The sequence below is a fragment of the Petromyzon marinus genome, chromosome 19 (assembly GCF_048934315.1).
Source record: "Petromyzon marinus isolate PM22_M1 ecotype Great Lakes invasive population chromosome 19, UKy_Petmar_22M1.pri1.0, whole genome shotgun sequence".
NCBI classification, from domain to species: Eukaryota; Metazoa; Chordata; class Hyperoartia; order Petromyzontiformes; family Petromyzontidae; genus Petromyzon; species Petromyzon marinus.
Genome location: NC_133685.1, coordinates 4,819,937 through 4,839,118, shown reverse-complemented (window position 1 = coordinate 4,839,118; position 19,182 = coordinate 4,819,937). Strand labels below are relative to the sequence as shown.

The 19,182-nt window shown below is 47.2% G+C and overlaps 1 protein-coding gene across 50 annotated transcripts in view; it reads left to right on the top strand.

Annotated features, from left to right (window-relative positions):
* Nucleotides 1-19,182, top strand: part of TTN (titin) — a 355,181-nt gene that overhangs the window by 214,719 nt on the left and 121,280 nt on the right. For all 50 annotated transcript variants that reach the window (XM_076067945.1, XM_076067951.1, XM_076067944.1 and 47 more), the window contains 21 exons: nucleotides 2,612-2,735; nucleotides 3,250-3,516; nucleotides 3,645-3,742; nucleotides 4,558-4,726; nucleotides 5,680-5,946; nucleotides 6,434-6,700; nucleotides 7,280-7,558; nucleotides 7,870-8,139; nucleotides 8,670-8,811; nucleotides 8,925-9,049; nucleotides 9,899-10,165; nucleotides 10,659-10,943; nucleotides 11,634-11,933; nucleotides 13,548-13,850; nucleotides 14,816-15,003; nucleotides 15,145-15,259; nucleotides 15,824-16,108; nucleotides 16,600-16,751; nucleotides 17,140-17,287; nucleotides 17,762-17,942; nucleotides 18,541-18,662. In XM_076067945.1, coding sequence (XP_075924060.1) covers nucleotides 2,612-2,735; nucleotides 3,250-3,516; nucleotides 3,645-3,742; nucleotides 4,558-4,726; nucleotides 5,680-5,946; nucleotides 6,434-6,700; nucleotides 7,280-7,558; nucleotides 7,870-8,139; nucleotides 8,670-8,811; nucleotides 8,925-9,049; nucleotides 9,899-10,165; nucleotides 10,659-10,943; nucleotides 11,634-11,933; nucleotides 13,548-13,850; nucleotides 14,816-15,003; nucleotides 15,145-15,259; nucleotides 15,824-16,108; nucleotides 16,600-16,751; nucleotides 17,140-17,287; nucleotides 17,762-17,942; nucleotides 18,541-18,662 — 4,354 coding nt within the window. The remainder of the gene's footprint in view (nucleotides 1-2,611; nucleotides 2,736-3,249; nucleotides 3,517-3,644; nucleotides 3,743-4,557; nucleotides 4,727-5,679; nucleotides 5,947-6,433; nucleotides 6,701-7,279; nucleotides 7,559-7,869; nucleotides 8,140-8,669; nucleotides 8,812-8,924; nucleotides 9,050-9,898; nucleotides 10,166-10,658; nucleotides 10,944-11,633; nucleotides 11,934-13,547; nucleotides 13,851-14,815; nucleotides 15,004-15,144; nucleotides 15,260-15,823; nucleotides 16,109-16,599; nucleotides 16,752-17,139; nucleotides 17,288-17,761; nucleotides 17,943-18,540; nucleotides 18,663-19,182) is intronic.

The window sequence follows — 19,182 nt, the reverse complement described above, 5'->3', positions numbered from 1 at the left end:
AATGGTGTATTTTATTAAATGCATTTGCCAGATAGGTGTGATTTGTAATTTTATGAATATTGAGCAAAATTTAAGTCTAAAAGTTATTCTTTTAATTGTTTTCATCGTCGTAGAAGTTTATTCATTGGTATTAAAATTATTATTTAGCTTTATTCCACATAAATTATTTACTAAAATCATCATGCACGCTAGTAGGTACATTTGCTTTTTTTAAGTTATCGGAACTCGTAGGTGTAAAACGAATGGAGATACATCATGCCATGGTTTAAATCTTGCTCTAAATTTAACTTTACATCGGCGTTTAAAATAATAAATGTTTCACGGCAAAAACGTTGCCATGGTTACAAATGTAAAACGTTATGAATAGCATGTTAATTAAAACAAATTTCTGTCATTTTTCTTTTACTCTTTCTGCATTTACCGAATACTGGTATTTTATAATGATTTGCCCGCTATGTGTAGTGCGCATATTTCATTCGGGCATGTAATTTTGATTATTTATTTTTATAGTCATGGAAGTTTTAACCAATAATGTATGAATACATTTAAACTTAGTTGTGGAGGGTAAATGTATTATGCTTGTGCAAGCAAGCAGGCTTAAGCCACTTAAGTACTTAACACGGATAGTATATCTGAACTATTCCGGCTATGTACAGCAACAGTTGATGGGCACTATTTTTAAACCCACTTTCTCAGCACTCGCCCGGCAAAGGCTTTCCATTGACACAGCGAAGCTTGAGAGCAAACAAGTGTTTATTTAAAACTACATTCTTTTCCAAGCGGAGCCCCATATATGTGCGCAATAAGGCAGGTGATGCCACTGTGCAGCGTGAGATTTGTTTCCTAAAACAACTCCTCGACGCAGCTTAAACTATTTTTTTCGCGTTCCCATTAAATTTGCACTTTTGTGTTGCGGTAAAAGAGAGTTGGACGTTGTCTTTATATACGTGTGATGTATGATAAACGCACTCTCTGGCACGTGCATTTACCGTTCGGCTGTCGGTCACTGATTGAGAATCGATTTTTGGGTCAGACCGCGTGAGTAAAATTTGTGTCGTAAACCCTCCTCCACCCCACACAGACATTTAATAACGTTGTCAAGTGAATCAAACGTGCACATTTATTCCAGCTTCAGCAGGACCAACCGGTGTGTTGGAGACGTCCACAACTTAACAAAAATTTAGTACTTACAAAATCTGACCCAAAAAACAAATCTTGAATCGTAATATAGGTCGTGAAAGCATGCGTGATAAATATATATCGGTCACTCTGACTGTATGGCTTACTTTTGCACAGAAGGGAAGTTACGAACCTTATAACATCTTAAAATGATGCCAAATGTGATTGCAATGACCACAGCGGCTTATCTGTGAACGTGTGAATGGGAATGAAAAGAGATCCAACGTTGTTTCTTGTGATATTCGTTATATTTTACGTTGAGACAATTATGACTAGACAACATCGTGAGTGATTTTTATTTGAACGATGTTCTCGGACTAGAAAGCCGAAATTTGGCACAAACATTGTTAAACTGTGTTTTAAATGACAAATATCAGAACATTTACATTTCCTTAATTTTGACTCCAAAAATTACTCAAAGAGGGCAGGGCCATCCGCAAATTTTGAAAGTTTAATTTTAAATCTATATCAACTGAGTTTCTTCCCATGTTACGTGATGCTAAAGCTCACGCAAAGCACGGAAAATCCCGCTTCATACATTATAATCGATTCAATCTACAAAGCACACACTCATTCCAATTTTGTATTAAAATATAAGGAAGGGTGAACACATGTCAAACGGTGACATGTTTGATGGGGAGCGGTGGTGCTGTCGGTTTGCGCACTGCGCTACAAACAAATCCGGGTTTGACCAATGACAGTGGCGAATATTTGAATCGGTTATGGGCCTCCAGTCGTCGACTGAGCATTAAATGGGTACTTGGTGCGAAGTGTAAACATAGCCTCTAGGAAGATAAAGGCAGCCGGGTGTGGTGTTTGCCTTTCAGCCACTCGTGTGCTGTGTCGCCCTTCATCGGTGCTCGCAAACAAGAGAAACTCGCAAACACCACTTGCCCCAACAGTCTGTTAAAGGTTACATGGGGGCATCTTTGTCTGTATTTGTATAATTTTGCAATGAAATGTAAATGTTATGCAAATAGTCATTTAAGAAACGCAAATTCATGCTAATAGCACCTCCGATGCTCATTACTGTCTCGTCACGCCGTGTTCATTAACACATTGTAAGATATCCCTTTGAAGTGGTTGAACTCAAGGTTTGTTGTTCTTGAGTTTGTCGGGCCGAGAGTGTTCCATGCGACAGACAGGGCGCCCGCCTTCTGAAAAGCGCGGGGTTCCTGATGCATCTCTCGGCGGGGTTCGTGTAACAACAACGGCAACAGCAGCAGACCTGCGGTGTTGTCATTTCCGATAGTTGGCAACAGGCTGTGCGTAAATCTAACAAATAACGGGGGGGGGGGGGTGCCTTCCATACCATGCATAGGCACTTATATACGGTCAGGCAGAGCTTATACTTTACACGCTGTGGAACCTGATTTTGTTTGCACTTTCAAATCGCCTCACATTTAAACGAACTGTTTTTGGATGTGCGCAGGTTGTGCCGCGTGCCGACGGACGGGTGCACACGCTCATCCTCAGGGATGTGCAGCTCGAGGAGGCTGGCGACGTCAAAATCACAGCCAAAGACTTTGGCGTGTCGGCCAAGCTCATCGTGCTCGGTATGTTTCAGTGCAATTTATGTCCACATTGTTTCCACAACCTTGGCTCTGTGCGTGTCGGCAGCGGAATGTACCAACCCTTTCGTGAACCTCTCGTGCACTTGGTAATGCTTTCTGATTATACTAGGTGGGTGTTCGCCGTTGTGCTGTGTAGGTGTGCGATGTGTTTTTTTGGGGTCGTGCCATGTGCCGTTCGGTAGAATGTCCGACGTTTCACTTCCACGCGCTCGGGCATTCTTGACTACTGTCCGGCACGCGGAGCGAAACGTCAGACATAATGCCAACCTTCACGTGGTACAACCCCAAAACAAATCGGTGCTCTTTTTTAACATTTTATTTCGTTAAGCTGACATTGGAACTTCTTCACTTGATGCGGTGCATCTGCTTTGCTCGATAAAATGATCTTCATCATTGAAAATTACAATCAATTGTTGTATGTATGTTGAACTTCTTTCAAACCGTACGTAGCCAACCGTGCTAATCGGAGGTGCGATGATTCGGTGTTCGTATTCAGAACCACCTGCTGAGTTCACCAAGCCCCTGGAGGACCAGACAGTTGAGGAAGAGGCCACGGCCACTTTCGAATGCGAGATTTCGCGAGAAAATGCGGAGGTGAAGTGGTACAAGGATGGAAAGGAACTGCATAAGTCCAAGAAGTATGACATCATTTCTGAGGGCAGAGTCCGCAAGCTGGTCATTCATGATTGCATGCCAGAAGATGGTAAGAACTACACTTGCGACTCAAAAGACTTCAAGACCACAGCTTCCCTCATCGTGGAGCGTGAGTACAGTATTATTATGATTTCACATATATTGCGTCTTGACGCAGATATGTTAAGAAACATACACTTATGTAAAGTTTGTTTAATTATATTAATATTCATTACAATTATCGCTTGTGTATTCCAGCCCCACGTGTGGAGTTTTTGAAGCCGTTGTCCGACCAGGAAGTCATTGAGAAGGAGACTGCCAAATTCGAATGCGAACTCTCACGTGAAAATGCAAAGGTACGCTGAGCATTAGAGTTCAGGAAATTGAAGACAGTGGGTAGTTGATCAGCCTCTATCATATATACCTTCAGCAAGGATTTGTTTCGATTTTCAACATATTTTCTTGTTCATACACACTTTTCTCGTCTTCCAAGACATATGATTTAGCGTGGAAGATTAGACCAAATACCCTCTAAGAAGGGCTCTCTAGAGGTCCCTCCAGTGGAGGCCTTTCTTCCGCCCGCAGTGGTGTGAGCGGGCAATTGCAGGCCTGCACCTTTACCATCTAAACTGTCACCTTTCCTCAATAACCTGCAACGGGCTGGATGGCACAGTGGGGAGAGTGCACAGCCTGCAAGCTAATGGTGGCGAGTTTACATCCGGCACAGGGCATCAACTCGGCCCTTCCGCACTCTGAGGACGAAAAGATGAGTGCCATTATTTGGGGATAATTATCAACGGTGGTTATGGTATGCAAAGACTCATCCCAATCATAATCATGTGGAATTTCCACCACTGGCTCAGAGCCATATTTAAAGGAGTGAGCACCACCCACTGACAAGCTCGGTCAAGCAGAAAACCACTTTGATATTTTTTTGATATTTTCTTGCTGCTTTGAAAAGCTTTAGCAAAGCCGACTAATGACACGGTTAATTGGGGCGAGCAGCACCCGTACCAGAACCACACGGTTTGTGTTATTCGATCAAAGTCCCCCTATGTAACCATCCATCTCAGTTTGAACACCCTTACGCAACGCATGTTACGCCCGGGGTCGCAATTAAAGAAACAATAAAATCTCCAATCGATTTCGATTCATCTTCTCCCGCTTGTAGGTTCGCTGGTTCAGAGACGGCATGGAAATCAGGAAGGGCAAGAAGTACGAGATGGTCGCCAAGGGAGCCAAGCGCTTGCTCGTCATCCACAAGTGCTCCTTCGATGACGAGGCCGAGTACGAGTGCGATGCCAGGACGGCCAAGACCTCGGGAATGCTCACCGTCATCGGTGAGTAGTTTGCCCTCGCCCAGCGGTCTCCTTCAATCCGGCCGCGCTTGACCGAAGGGTTGGCCGTGAGTTGGGATCGTCCTACGCCGCAGGGCTCTGCCTTCGGCTGTTATCGAGAGTCGTCCTCACTGCTGAACCCTGTCCAAGCAAATTGCATCATCAAGCCCACGGCCTTGATGTCCAGGGACCGAGCCTTGAATTACCGTATTTTCTCATCCCGTCACCTAGCTTAGATACGGAAAAATGAAAAAACACAGTTCCCTATTAGTTAGCTTTTAAAAATAAATTAACACATTTTATGAATTTGTTTTTGCCAAGTTGCATTGATATTCTCATGCCACATTTCACTCGTGCTTTAGCATGCAACATTTTTAGTATAATGCCGGTTCAAATGGCTATAATTGTGTAGACTTGCTCTATATAACATGTAGTAACTTGGCTAAATCAAATTTCACTTTGTTAATATTTTTCTGGTCTAATTCATATGGGTCCTCTATAGGGCCATATTGCAGTCAATATTATTTATTTCTTACAAATTTCCCAATCCCATTAGATCTCTGAAGCTTATCAGAATTTGGCCTAATTAGCGCTGGAAATACCCGCTATTGTCGGCTTTTGCTGGTAGGGAGCCAGGATTCGAGAGTGCAGTTATAATGTATTGAATTAATTTGTGCAGAGCTTTGAGTGTTAGCCCCTGGAATCTGTGGCTTTCTTTTTGGGCACTCTGGTTGCCTTCCGCACGTCAAACGCACATTGTCGGAATTGACCAAACCACTGCGAGGCAGGGTCCAACCCGCACAAAGAGTCCTGATACTCAATTAAACTTTACTGGACAAACTAAAGGCCATTGTCAATATTTCACGTAAATATATCTCAAAATCAGCATTCCAGCTCCATTCCACAGTGTGCGTATGGCTCTCCTGACCGCTTATCGCCTTCTCGTGAACCCACAGAGGAGGAGGTCGTGTTCACCAAGAACCTCATGAACCAGGAGGCGACTGAGTCGGACACAGTGAAGCTGGTGTGCGAGGTCTCCAAGCCTCAAGCCGAGGTGAAGTGGTTCAAGGGGGACGAGGAGCTGCCAGAGGTCGGCCGCTACGAGCAGATCTATGACGCGCGCAAGCGCATCCTCGTCATCCATGACGCCAAGCCAGAGGACGTGGGGCAGTACACCTGCAAGCTACCAACCAAAGAGACATCCGCAGGGCTCAAGATCAACGGTGGGACACTTTCGATATTGGTTTACTCCGCGGAGAGTGATTTTTTTTTGGGGGGGGTCTAAATCTCTTGCGCCACGCCCTGACTTCTTTATGCTAAATCCCGCAGTTGTTCGCAGTAGTTGACTTTGGTCACGGGTTTATGAGTGCATGGCTGGCAGTGTTTGAGTGAAAATAAGTTAAACACTTCTAATTCACGTTTGCATAAAATGCAGCTTCCTGTGAACAACGTTTGAAACTGGAGTTGTCAAACCGATCACGGGTTGCCGAGCGCAGCCCCATAAGCCTAAAGAGCCAAAAAGCTCGCAATACGCAGCGCGATTGAAACAGCGCACCTAAGCAGCAAAACGTTCAGTTAAAAAAGACACATGCGTAGCAGTGGCCGCACGTAATTGCCTCTCCTTAAAACCGTGACTTGGCTGGCAGGTTGGGGAAAAATCTTCCCGTTGTTAATCCACGGCCCCCGCCTGCCCCTTGCCGCATTACACAGAGCTGGCGGCGGAGTTCATATCGAGGCCGACCAACCAGGAGGTGGTGGAGGGAGATGGTGCCGAGTTCACCTGCTCTGTATCCAAGGACGCCTACGAGGTGACGTGGTTCCGCGGGGACGTGGAGCTGCACGACGGCGACAAGTACGGCGTCTTCGTCGACGGCAAGAAGCGCCGCCTCGCCATCAAGGACAGCGAGGTGAAAGACGAGGGCCCCTACTCCGCCGTTGTGGGGACATCCCGCGCCTCCGCCGAGCTCACGGTGATCGGTGAGTTCGCTTCGCACCCGCCGCATATTTAACGGTAAAACGCGTGAGGTGCCGGGTGTAGCCCGGCAACTGCTTGCGCCTGCCACAGCTGGCAGAAGGATGACCGCGAGAGAGGAAGCTCGAGAGAATCGACCACCGGTGCACCAAAAAATGACGGCAAATTATTGAATTTTACTTGGCACCGATTTGTTTTAATGTTTCCCGTGTGTTTGAGCCTCATATCATGGACTTGCCTTCACTTCCCTTCAGCACACAAAAACAAGGGCTAATAGAGACGTGCATGTATTACAAAATAAACCTTTATTAAAAATTTGCCGCTGTACTTTTTAAAATAATCGTATGTATGTATGGTGGAGTTTATTTGCACCGTACATAGCCAACCTTGCTCGTCGACAAATCGGAGACATGCATGTATTACAACAAAATAAACGTTTCGTTTTTTAAACATTTGCCTTGACCGGTATGCACCGCTGTATTTTGTCGGAGACGAGAGCTGTTATCGCGGAAACATGTTCCTTTTCAAACGTCACGACGACAAACCACCTTAACGATGCGTGTCCTCTTGTCGTATGCCCACAGAGAAATTGAGGATCATTACGCCGATCAAGGACCAGCAGGTGAAAGAGGGCCAGGAGGGCGTTTTCAACTGCGAGGTTAACAACGAGGGCACCAAGGCCAAGTGGATGAAGGGTGGAGACACCATTTTCGATGGTCCTAAGTACATCATCATCCAGAGAGACCAGGTGTTCACCCTGAGGGTGAGAGATGCTGTTATGGAAGACAAAGGCGAATTCTCCATCATGGTCACCAACAGTCGAGGAGAGCAAGTCAAGTGTAACGCCAACCTTCAAGTCCAAGGTGAGGTTAACGCCCAAAAAAGATTAACGGAATTTTGAACGTCTTTGAAACGTGGATTTATTTCTGCTTGTTTTTCAATTTACACGATACACATAGACAATTGTGTTATGAAAATTTTTGTTATGATGCTTAATTATGTTCTATTTAATTATCCGATATGTAATGGTCAGATACATGACATTATACCGGTACACAAAATATTTTTTTTAAAGTGCATGAGTGCAACAATGTTTCGTACTCTTGTTGAAATCTGTTGGCCATCAGGCGGCATCGTTTACTAAGTGTCCCCTCGCGTGCCTTGCGCCGTGCAGAGGAGGACCTGAGGATCATCGAGCCCCTGGAGGACCGGGAGTCGATGGAGAAGAAGCTGGTGACCTTCACGTGCAAGGTGAACCTGGAGAACGTGACGCTGAAGTGGCTCAAGAACGGGCAGGAGCTGCCGTTCGATGACAAGCGCGTGCAGTACAAGGTGGACAAGAAACGCCACTCCCTGGTGATCCGGGAGTGTCTTCTGTCCGACGAGGGCGAGTACACCGTCATCGCTGGCGACGACAAGTCCGTGGCAGAGCTCATTATCTCAGGTGCGATCCTCCGGCAATTGCAGTCAGGGGGCAATGTGAATAAAAATGAGGATGGTAATAATGATGGTTGCGATGTTCAGACTTTAGGATGGGTTTATGGGGCTTGGCCGCCTCTATGTTATGTGATTTCAAGGTTATTTGGTAATACCCCCATCCCCCACCCCTCCGTTTAAATGTCCATCCTCTCCCCGATGTGATGTCCCCACTTGGTTGGGGCAAGCGGGCTCCTTTCTCCACCTTACCCCCCCCCCCGTCTTTTATATGGTTCAGTTGTGCCAGGACTGTTGCTCGCGAATTGTGACACCCGATTGAGTGAGTCTTGCAACGCGCTGTAACGTGCCCGCGTTTTGTTACAATCGAAGCAAAAATAAAAGAGGGAAAAAAAAGGCGGGTTTACGGGGTTTAAAAAAATCCCAGCGCCAATCACTGCTGCATTTTACGCAGCTGTTCGACGTGAAACAATTTCGCAATCCTCCCGTAATGTTTAATAACACAATTGTGTGTGTTTATTTATTCATATCACTCTGCAGAGGCTCCCACGGACTTCAACGCACACGTGATGGACCAGACGGTGACGGAGTTTGAAGACGCGATTTTCACTTGCGAACTTTCAAAGGAGAAGGCCCTGGCAAAGTGGTATAAGAATGGTCGCGAGATGAGAGAAAATGACAGGTATGTTTTAAATAATCGAAATGATAATAATAACGTTGGAGATTTTTTTTTATCAATATGTATGCCGGTTCCGCTCCAGGATTCCTTAAACACGGCATGTCTTTGTTTTTCAGATACACGATTGAAAAGGATGGAAAGTTGCATCGACTGATCATTAAGGAATGTAGGATGGAGGACGAATGTGAATATGCATGTGGAGTCGAAGAGAAGCGTTCAAGGGCTCGACTGTTCGTAGACGGTCAGTGAATCAAACTTTCCACGCATCCCATCACTTGAACCGTAGAGTGAAAGTTCCGTTCAATCGGCAGCAGAGAATGCATTGAGACGGTCCAGAGATACTCAGTAGCAAACAAATAGGCTGGCGGGTGCATGGATGGAATTGTAGTTTGGTACCCACGTATAACCATTACATGATGGTCCATTTGAGGTCGCTGGGTCACTCAACGTGGTTCAGGGGTCAGTGACGCTCAGCTGGCTCTGCCGAGATCCTGGGTTGTAATCTGAGTTTCAGTGACGTGGCATCAAACGGGTTTCTCAGTTATAAGTTAATGCTGAAAAAAACCCTCAGAATATTAAAATTGGTTTTACATTTAATATTGCACAAGTGTTCAGTTCTGACAGGTGATGGACCCATGCTCCACAGCAGTTCACATGGGAGAGTACGACGCCCCTGCTGTGGATAATCCCAGGAGTAGTTCTGCGATGTGCTTTCCTGCAGGCCATTCTCTAATACGGGGTGATGCACTGCTCTGTGAGCATTCAGAGTGAACTCTTCACCTCACGAAAGCGTGCGAGTAGCACAATCGGATTTACACACCATCAGACTTAATTTCAGTTTGTTAGGCCCATTGAGCGAAGCGGCTCTTTTGCAAGGACAACCACAGCCCAAGATCATCGGCAGAGGCGACAGTCTCAGGACATTGCGGGGTCGTAGGGTCCTATCCACGGAAAAAAAAATAAAAAACACAGCAATACCGTCCGTTAAAACGCGTGGCATCAGAAGTGCATTGCTGAGCGACTGCTTTTGAAGTTCTCCCACGGGAAACCGGGCAAAAATCGGTCGTCTTTTTATCTCCCGATCGCGCAGAGATCCCCGTGGAAATCATCCGTCCGCCAAAGGACGCGCTGGCGCCGCCGGGATCCGACGTCACGTACGAGGCGGAGCTGAACAAAGACCGCGTGGAGGTCAGGTGGCTGCGCAACAACATGGTGGTGGTGCAGAGCGACAAGTTCCAGATGCTCAGCGTGGGCAAAGTGCACCGGCTGCAGGTGTGCGACGTGAAGCTGCGCGACCAGGGCGAGTACAAGGTCATCGCCAAGGACAAGGACGCCTATGCCAAGCTGGAGCTGGCTGGTACGTTGCTCTCCGATTGCCCCCCGCCTTCGACCGTGTCATTGTTACTTTTCACCCCGTCCCTTCGCTTCTGTCGGCTTCGTAAACTTCGCCGCTTCCCTTTCTCGTGTCATAGCAGTCACTTCCCTCGTGACCTTAAAGGTTTTCTCTCTTTAAGTCCACCGCCTTCATGCCGTCAGTCGGCCTCTTGCGTGGACGGCCTCTGCCTCTCGTGCCTTCCGCACAACGGCGCAAGGCCATTGATGGGAATGTTGGCCTCGATTCCTTTTACATGTGGTCACACGTAGGCACTTTGTGCATCGAACATATATATCGTATTCAACGAGTTACATCTCAAGGTACCATCATTATCGTAGCCGCTGAACATTAATCATTCGGAATAATGTGCACATGAATATTTGAACATAATATTAGAATAACGTCACTGTCATAATGAGGCTTTACAAAACCGAAACTGTGCCCCCCCCCCCCCCGCCACTTGTATTTCCAACAGCTAAACCGACGGCCGCGGCAATGGACATAAACTACGAGATAGAGGCGGGCCCGCAGTTCCGCATGAAGGTCCCGTATGACGCGTACCCGAAGGCCCAAGGCGAGTGGTACTACGAGCAGCCGGACGGCGAACTCCAGCTGTTGCCCTCGGAGAACGTGGAGACGACGGGCGAGCAAAGCTCCTACAAGCTGCGTTCGCCCAAGCGTGACGACCGTGGCCGCTACAAGGTGCGGTTGTTCAACAAGCATGGCGAAATCAAGGTCACCGTCAACCTGGAGGTCATCGGTACGTCACCGCACACACGCGCTTTGTTGATTTACGCGGAAAGTTGACTCAAGGATCGATTGTTTTTTTTATTCTGTCCATTTATACAATTTTGTTCGCTACGTTTGCCTAATTGTATCTTCGCTATATTATTTGCATACAATTTGCATAATTGTTCATGCAACGCTATGTTTATATCATGAGTGCACGTATAAATGCATTTCTTACATGAGAAGCATTATGCCTATTTAAATGCAGCCGCTTATCGTATTCGTGGATTATGAGACACACGTCTTTTTTACCCCGTTATTTTAAAGCAAGAGTCAGGGGTGCGTATTACAATCCGGTAGCTGTTCCCACATGTAGCCATGATATTTGTATAACTATATTGACACCGGGCACAAGCTTGCGGTGCGTCTTACTTTACGGAGCATCTCGTGAATCTGGAGAACACGACACATCATCCGCTGGTGGCTGCATACCGGTACAACCAAATGCTTGCCACCCCGCAGAAGTGCCAGAAAAAGGTGCCGATTCTCATGCGAACAATTAGGATGCGTATATACCGTGGGCTTCTGAGTCGGTGCTTGTTCAGGATCACGCGCAAAGCCACCAAGCTTGGTTCCATTGCAAGCATTCACACCGCAACAGCCACATGAATAAATAAAGAAAGAAACAGGCGTCAAACCGCAACTGCCGCCCTCCTCGCAGACGTGCCGGGCAAGGTGCAGAACCTGAAGGTGACGGAGACGTACGACGGCGAGATCTCGCTCGCCTGGGAGGAGCCCGAGTCGGACGGCGGCAGCAAGATCCTCGCCTACATCGTGGAGAAGCGCGACGTGAAGCGGAAGACGTGGATCGTCGCCACGGAGCGGTGCGACGGCTGCGAGTACACCTGCACGGGCCTGCAGAAGGGCGTCGAGTATCTGTTCCGCGTGAGCGCGCGCAACCGCGTCGGCACCGGGGAACCCGTGGAGACCACCGACGCCGTGGAGGCCAAGAATAAATTCAGTGAGCGCACTCCGCCGGTGTTTGGTTGTTGTTTGTTGTCATTGTCTTCATCGTCGCCGTAGCGGTCGTGCGTTTGTCGCGTACGTTGAGCTCGTTCCCCCGAAACCTGACAGGTTATTCATTGTTTGTCATCGAAGTTGTCATCGTATTATCGGTCGTTCACTGTCCACTGCTGGATAACGGCCTCCCCTCAACGATGCCATCGCTCGTGGTTCCCGCGATGTCACAAAATCATCCCGTTCCCGCACATGAGCTGGTCTCATCACTCCACCTCTGCAGTGGTCATCACCTTGGCAGTTCGTGGGGCAGTTGAAACAATGGTCGCCTCTCAACACCCAGCGGTATAAAGTGGGTACATCACCCGCAAGATGATCGGTGGATCCGTGTGGTGGGGTTGAGTGTGTGTGTGCCGTAGAGCTCCCTCCCGTGGAGGCCCTTCTGTCAGCAGTCACAGGGTCAGGAAATTGCAAGGGCGCAACCTTTTAACTAGCCGTAGCACATTTTTATTTAAAGCTTTTGTGACTGCAGGGATTCATATTCTTGGTTCTTTCGGTAAAGTCACGTAGAAGGGAAACAATAAAATAATAAAAATATAAAACGATAAAATTCTCACGACGTTTCGACTGTAACACAAGCAATCATCATCAGGTGTGAAAACCACAACAAGAAAATTTGAAAAAAGTTGTGGTTTTCACACCTGATGATGATTGCTTGTGTTGCAGTCGAAACGTCGTGAGAATTTTATTGTTTTATATTTTTGTTATTTTATTGTTTCCCTTCTACGTGACTTTACCGAAAGAACCAGGAATAAATAGCCGTAGCACGTTTGGCGGTGCGCTCGCCACTTGTTGCAGACGTTAACGGTTCGAATCCACCGGCCACCCTGGTTATTTTTGCGAGTTGTGTTCCTGTAAAAGTATCCACCGTGGGCCGTCTGCCCCACGGTGGACGTTAGAGAGCCCGCGATGTCATTCGCAACAGTTGGACATTGTGTGCCGGCGTCATTGCCCAAATTTGGCAAATGTTTTGAATAATTACTTCCGGCTTACTCAACTGGAATTACGCGTAGAAATGATCACCCTCCCACCCCTTCTAAAAGTTGTGAAATCCTGTCAGGACCCTCCGGAAAGAGAGTCCTGTGAGGCGTTTCTGGGCAAACTAGCATCAAGAGCAGTGGTTGGTGTGCACGCGCCGGGTGTGAAATGCCCTTTCTGGGGGTGCGCGACATTTCCAGATTTCTTTTTTAGAAGGTAAATCATCGAAACACAAATTAAGCACGGGCACGTAAGTAAAACTACTTTGATTCATAAACCCTATGTATTTATTAGCATTAGACTTATTTTTTTTACGATTGAGAACCAAAGGTGTGTAAGGCTGCAATAATGGTTAAGAACCACTGATCTAAAGAAATTAATGCATACCTTTCATCTTCTTTGGCAACATAATGTTACCAACCTTCTCATGAAGCCCTCTCGGAAATAATGTCTTTCTCATTCTACTTGCGTAGGCTTTCGTGGTTTTTGTACCGCACGGCCCTGCGATGAATTTTTTTTCCTGTTTTTCCGGGGTCGCACCTAAACCTCGGCATATTTTTAATCTCCCCCCAACGCGCAGCCACTCCGGACGCGCCGCTGAACCTGCAGCCGCATGACGTCAACAAGTTCGGCCTCCGGCTGACCTGGGACGAGCCCGAGTACGACGGCGGCTCCGAGATCACGGGCTACATCGTGCAGTTCCGCGACCGCACCTCCACCAAGTGGGATGTCGCAGCCACGACGGGTCCCAACGAGCTGCAGGCGCAAGTCACCGACGTGGTGGAGGGCAAGGAGTACATCTTCCGCGTCTGCGCCGAGAACGTGGCCGGCGTGGGCAAGCCCAGCCTCGCCACCAACCCCATCAAGATCATGGACCCCATCTGTACGTTTATGTGTGTGTGTGTGAGCGATCGGTAGTGGCCTTAACGTTGCCTTTGCATGCACGCAGCCTGCCACAAGCGCCGTGGCGAATTTACCGCCACTTTGTGGCGAATAGCAGTTGTTGTGGAGTTGGCACAGTAGGGGGCACATGTGTGGCATCTGTCAGTCGTCTCAGTGAGTCAACCATGGCACCTGCAGGGTCTGGCCCGTGACCTCCGGCCAGCGGGCGTTCGACACTTCACGTGGCCTTAATCTGCACATAGCCGTCACCGCCACTTCGTGGTGAATGGCAGTTGTTAATATTGTGAGTGGTAGTGTAGCAGTCAGCATGCTGCCAACATCAAGTGACGATTATCTGAACCGGTCCTGGGCCTCCCCTAGCTCGACTCAGTCTCAAATGAATACCTGGTGCAGTGTGTAAACATCGCCACTACGGAGACAAAGGCAGCCGGGCGTCGTGTTGGCCATCCACCCCCTTGTGTGCCGAGCCGCCCTTCATAGGTGCTTGCTAATAGCACTTGCCCCAACAGTCTGTTAAAGGCTATACGGGAGATCTTTGTCAGTGTTAATGCACGAGCGATGAGTTTCGGATTAAAAAAAGAAAATTAATAATTGGATTTTTAAGGACAAGTTCAGATCTTTTTCAGATGTTGCATTTGTATTATTATTTACATTATGTAATCATTTAAGTTGCCTTAGTAGTAACAAAAGTGACAACAACTGATATCACACGACATCATGGAAGTGACATGAAGTAGCATTTTCAAACCGATCCGATTTTATCTTAAGAAAACCCAAATCGGAAAATAGAAATGACAGCTGTGCAGAAGTTGGTGAAACCTCATTCCACGCTTAATTATGTGCTTTCCCTAAAAATGCACATGTGCCCTTCAAAAGATCACATGCAGCTGACCTTGGTTTTCAAAGAATGACCCACCTCAACATTGCCCCAACTTAACTTTGCAGTTCCACCGAGCCCACCTACCTGCCTGGAGCACAAGAACCAGAACAAGTCGTCGGTGGAGCTGATCTGGGAGCCCCCACTCAGCAACGGTGGCAGCCCCATCCTTGGCTACATCATCGAGAAGAGCGAGCAAGGCTCGGACCACTGGTTCCGTTGCAACCCACGCCTCTGCCCTCTCCTCACCTACAAGGTAATATTCCTCACCAGCTCACCTCATTGAACGCACCGCCGACGCTTTTGTCTCGCTCATCCCGGTGCACACTTGACCCAGCGCTTAGTGTGTGTGAAATATTTTGTGTGTGTACACACGTTCGCACATTTGCCTTTACAGGTTGTGGGGCTGGAACATTTTAACAGCTACGTGTACCGAGTACGTGCTGAGAATGCCGCTGGAGTGTCTGATCCCACGGACATCCTGGGGCCGCTAATAGCCGATGATCCAGGCAGTAAGTTTGACCAAATATTCCGTGCTGCTGCTGCGTTGCGATGGTTGCACAGTCTTCTGAGACAAAAGTAGCGTTATCTCAATGGGGTTGGCTGCTCGGATTTTATTTTTCCGTGTGCTTCTCTTCTCTACCCGTTTTCTAAGCCACGTCCACTATCCTCAATTCTAATTTTACCTTCCATCTCCATGCTCAGTCTCCCCTTCACTACTTCTGCCCCTGCACTGGTGGCATTCCCATAGCCCTTCTAATTCCAAATAATGAAACTTGTATTTAACAGCGGAGATAAGGAAGAGTTTAATTCACAGATAGACAAATATATCACTCTTATTCATGGTGGGTATAATAACCCTATATTTAACCGGGCAAGCCGCACCAAATCTTTAAGTGCGATCTTTTATTATAATGGGCAATTCTACTATTGTAAGTATTTGGCACGAGGAAAGAAACCAGAGCACCTGGAGAAACTTAATAAATACGAAGGGGGTAACGCTCAAAAATTCCGGCGCCTATTCCAATCACAATTCGCCCCTGATGCCCCTTGACACTGGCACTTCTGTTTTCCAGTCATGCCAACCATGGATCTGAGCGCCTTCAAGGATGGGCTGGTGGTCTACGTGCCGGACCCGCTGAGGATAAATGTGCCGATCACTGGCTACCCTCTGCCCACCGCCACCTGGACACTGGAGGAGAAGAGCCTGGAGAAAGAGGAGAGGGCCAAGATGATGGTGAGGCCCACGTTTGTGGAGCTCACCGTCACGCCGAGCCAGCGCAGCGATGAGGGCATCTACACGCTCAAGCTGGAGAACTCTGTGGGCACCCTCTCCGGTGACATCAAGGTCCTGGTTTACGGTACGGTCAAGCAGTGCGTTTCTTTTTTTATTTGGTTGAGTTGAATGTTTTTTTTTTATATAGTTAAATATTTGGCATGTAATGGTTTTACCTCTTGACAATCCGTTTAAATGTTAACTTTTCTGGGTTCATTTTTTTTGCAATGTGGTGAAATTAGCGCCTCGATTGGCTGCAGGGGTTACAAACGCTGTATTGTACTTACAACGCATACAAATTCTAACATGTCAGTTCATGTACAACCCACGGAAAATTCCATTATGCTAATTTAAATTATATCTTCTGATTCCTCTCATATTGTGATTATTTATAGTTGGGAGTTGGACGTAGTATTGTTCAATGAAGATTAATCTGGGTCATGTGTGGTAACCGATCGGGGTCTTTGGGTGGGCAGTGAGCGTAAGCGGTGAACATTCGCGGGGATTTATGAGCCGCATGTGCACTACGCGATGTACGGTGAGCTGATCACAATCTCTCCCACCGCATTGTATCAGCTCGGCCAAGCGCCCCAAGGGATCTCAAGCCGACAGAGGTCACGGGCAACACCGTGCACCTCATGTGGGAGACACCAGAGAGCGATGGTGGCAGCCCAATCACCGGCTACGGAGTTGAGAAGCGGGAAGTCGCCCGCAAGACTTGGGCCAAGGTACGAACGGACAGACGCTGTTGTGCTTTGTACGCACCTCTGGTTAGCACGGTTGGCTACGTGCGGTGCGAAAGAAGTCCAACGTGCATACATACGTACACGGTAGCAATTGGATACTCTGCTCTAAGAGAACAGGGGACATTTCCCCGAATCATCAGCTGACTTTTTTCAGCCGTAATGCATGGCCTAATGATGATTGTGGTGAGATAAAATTGTACTTGTGTGCAAGTACAATGGGGATAGATAGACTGTAGAGTGCATTATGGATTTTTTATTGGTTTGAATAGCAAACGAAAAATAATCCACGCTCATAACATTAAGATCTGTGCCTACACAGGCTTTTACCTGCATTCCGGGGCTGATGCTTATATATTTTTTTGTTCTTCAGGTTATTGAAGGAATCGTGGACCTGGAGTTCACTGTGAGTGATCTGATGCAAGGCAAAGAATATCTGTTCAGGGTCTATGCGATCAACCGCGTCGGACATGGCGAACCGGCCTACATCGACGAGCCTGTCAACGTGTCTGCGCCGATCAGTAAGTGCCCGCTGGAAGTTGTAAGCCACTTTGTTGCATTCTCTCGAGGCTCAAAGAGGAACTGCGGCACAGCGTGCATACCGCTGACGCGCAGCAAGTGATTGATTGAGATCAGAATTCTACCAATCGGGTTTGAATAAGCAAACCATGAGTGCGTAAAATATATTGGATAGGCTTTACCTTGCCAGAGATTTGGCAATGGATATACGGCAGTTTATTAATATGCAGTGGCATGTGGGAGCAGTGGCACCTTAGTGCCCTGCGCTTATTCAACCGGCGACCAGACAATTCCAACCAGTATGGAGAAGTGTGTTCAAACAACCCCCTTGTCCAATAAGGTATGCGGAGACTGTAAAAGAATATGAAGTATAACTACGTGCATAAGTACTACGCATGTGTGCTTTGCCGTATTTTGCCGAATCGGAAAAAATTCTAAAAAGTGTCCCACTTCCTTTCCCTCGCTGCTACCCTCAGCTGTGCCCGACCCGCCGGAGAACTTGAAGTGGCGCGACCCCACGAGCAGGAGCATCTTCCTGTCCTGGGAGCCGCCCAAGTACGACGGAGGGTCTCGCGTCAAGGGCTACATCGTGGAGAAGTGCAAGCGTGGCCAAGACAAATGGGAAGCCTGCACCCGCGACCCCACCATGGAGACCAAGTGAGAACGGACGCCGGTGTTCCACCGAGGAGTAAAACAGCCCGATCGATGAAGAGCAATGGATGAATGATTAAATTAATAGAGGGGTTAATAGACGTATATAAGTATAGGGTGATTCATGTATAGGTACCCCGCTAATGTTTAATTCGAGAGCCTCCACATGTCTGCCACAAATCCCTTATACCCATCACATCTTTTAACACTCTCATCTGTAAGTATATTGGAGCCATGGCTTCCACAATATTTCATCACCTGTTGAGAAGATAATAAGAGGTTCATAATGCATGAGTGGTGAGACTAAATACGGATCATCCTGAGTATTAAAACCCTAAACAAAAAAAGTAGACTGAGTGGTGACAGTACATAAATAGAAAGAAAATTGCTGCATAGCAATTTACATATTTAACAACGGAGTACATTTTGTTCATCATAAGACGGCAGTGCACGGACACACAACATCTGTTTCTCAATTTCCATTCAAACTCGGAAAAATCACCGGCGCAACATCGTGAATGATGACCGCTAACCGTAAGCGTACGCGTTTGCATAAAATTGCGCCATTAGGGCTCATCGTTAATTGACCGGTGTCCTTTTGCAGATTCCTGATTGAAGATAACAATGAGGGAGACTGGTACGCCTACCGTGTGAAGGCAATGAACAAGATGGGTCTCAGCAGGCCTTCCAGGCCCACCGATGAAATCTTGGCTATTGACCCGAAGGGTATGTGCATCTAAAATAAAATCTTGTACAGTATTTTTTTTTTTACATTTAACACGTAGGCTCTCACAACCAATATCATCCATAATACAGGTTTTGTTAGGGTTAGATTGTGTGAATATATAGGTATGTCGTTAAACCCGCCACCACCCAACCAAGCCAATTAGTAAGGTTTGTCATGTAAACAGAACGTGCCAGTTCGTTACTTGTACAGCGCACCGGTGTGTTAAGAGAGCAAAGCCACAACATTTACAATCTGAGTACGACGTTTTCCCAGTATTTACAACTAGCTTCATCAGGCAACAGTCAGATTTTTGTAATCAAAACATCGTATTCATATTGAAAATGTTTTGGCTTTGCTCTCCAACACATCTTTAATTAACTTTAACTTACGTTGTTGTGCCAAGGCTTGATCACCTTTCACAAGACACACCTGTGTGAAACTGCTGACTCCATTACCTCACATCGGACAGCGACGACGGGACACAACTGCGACCATCTTCATCACCACCTCCGCTAGTGA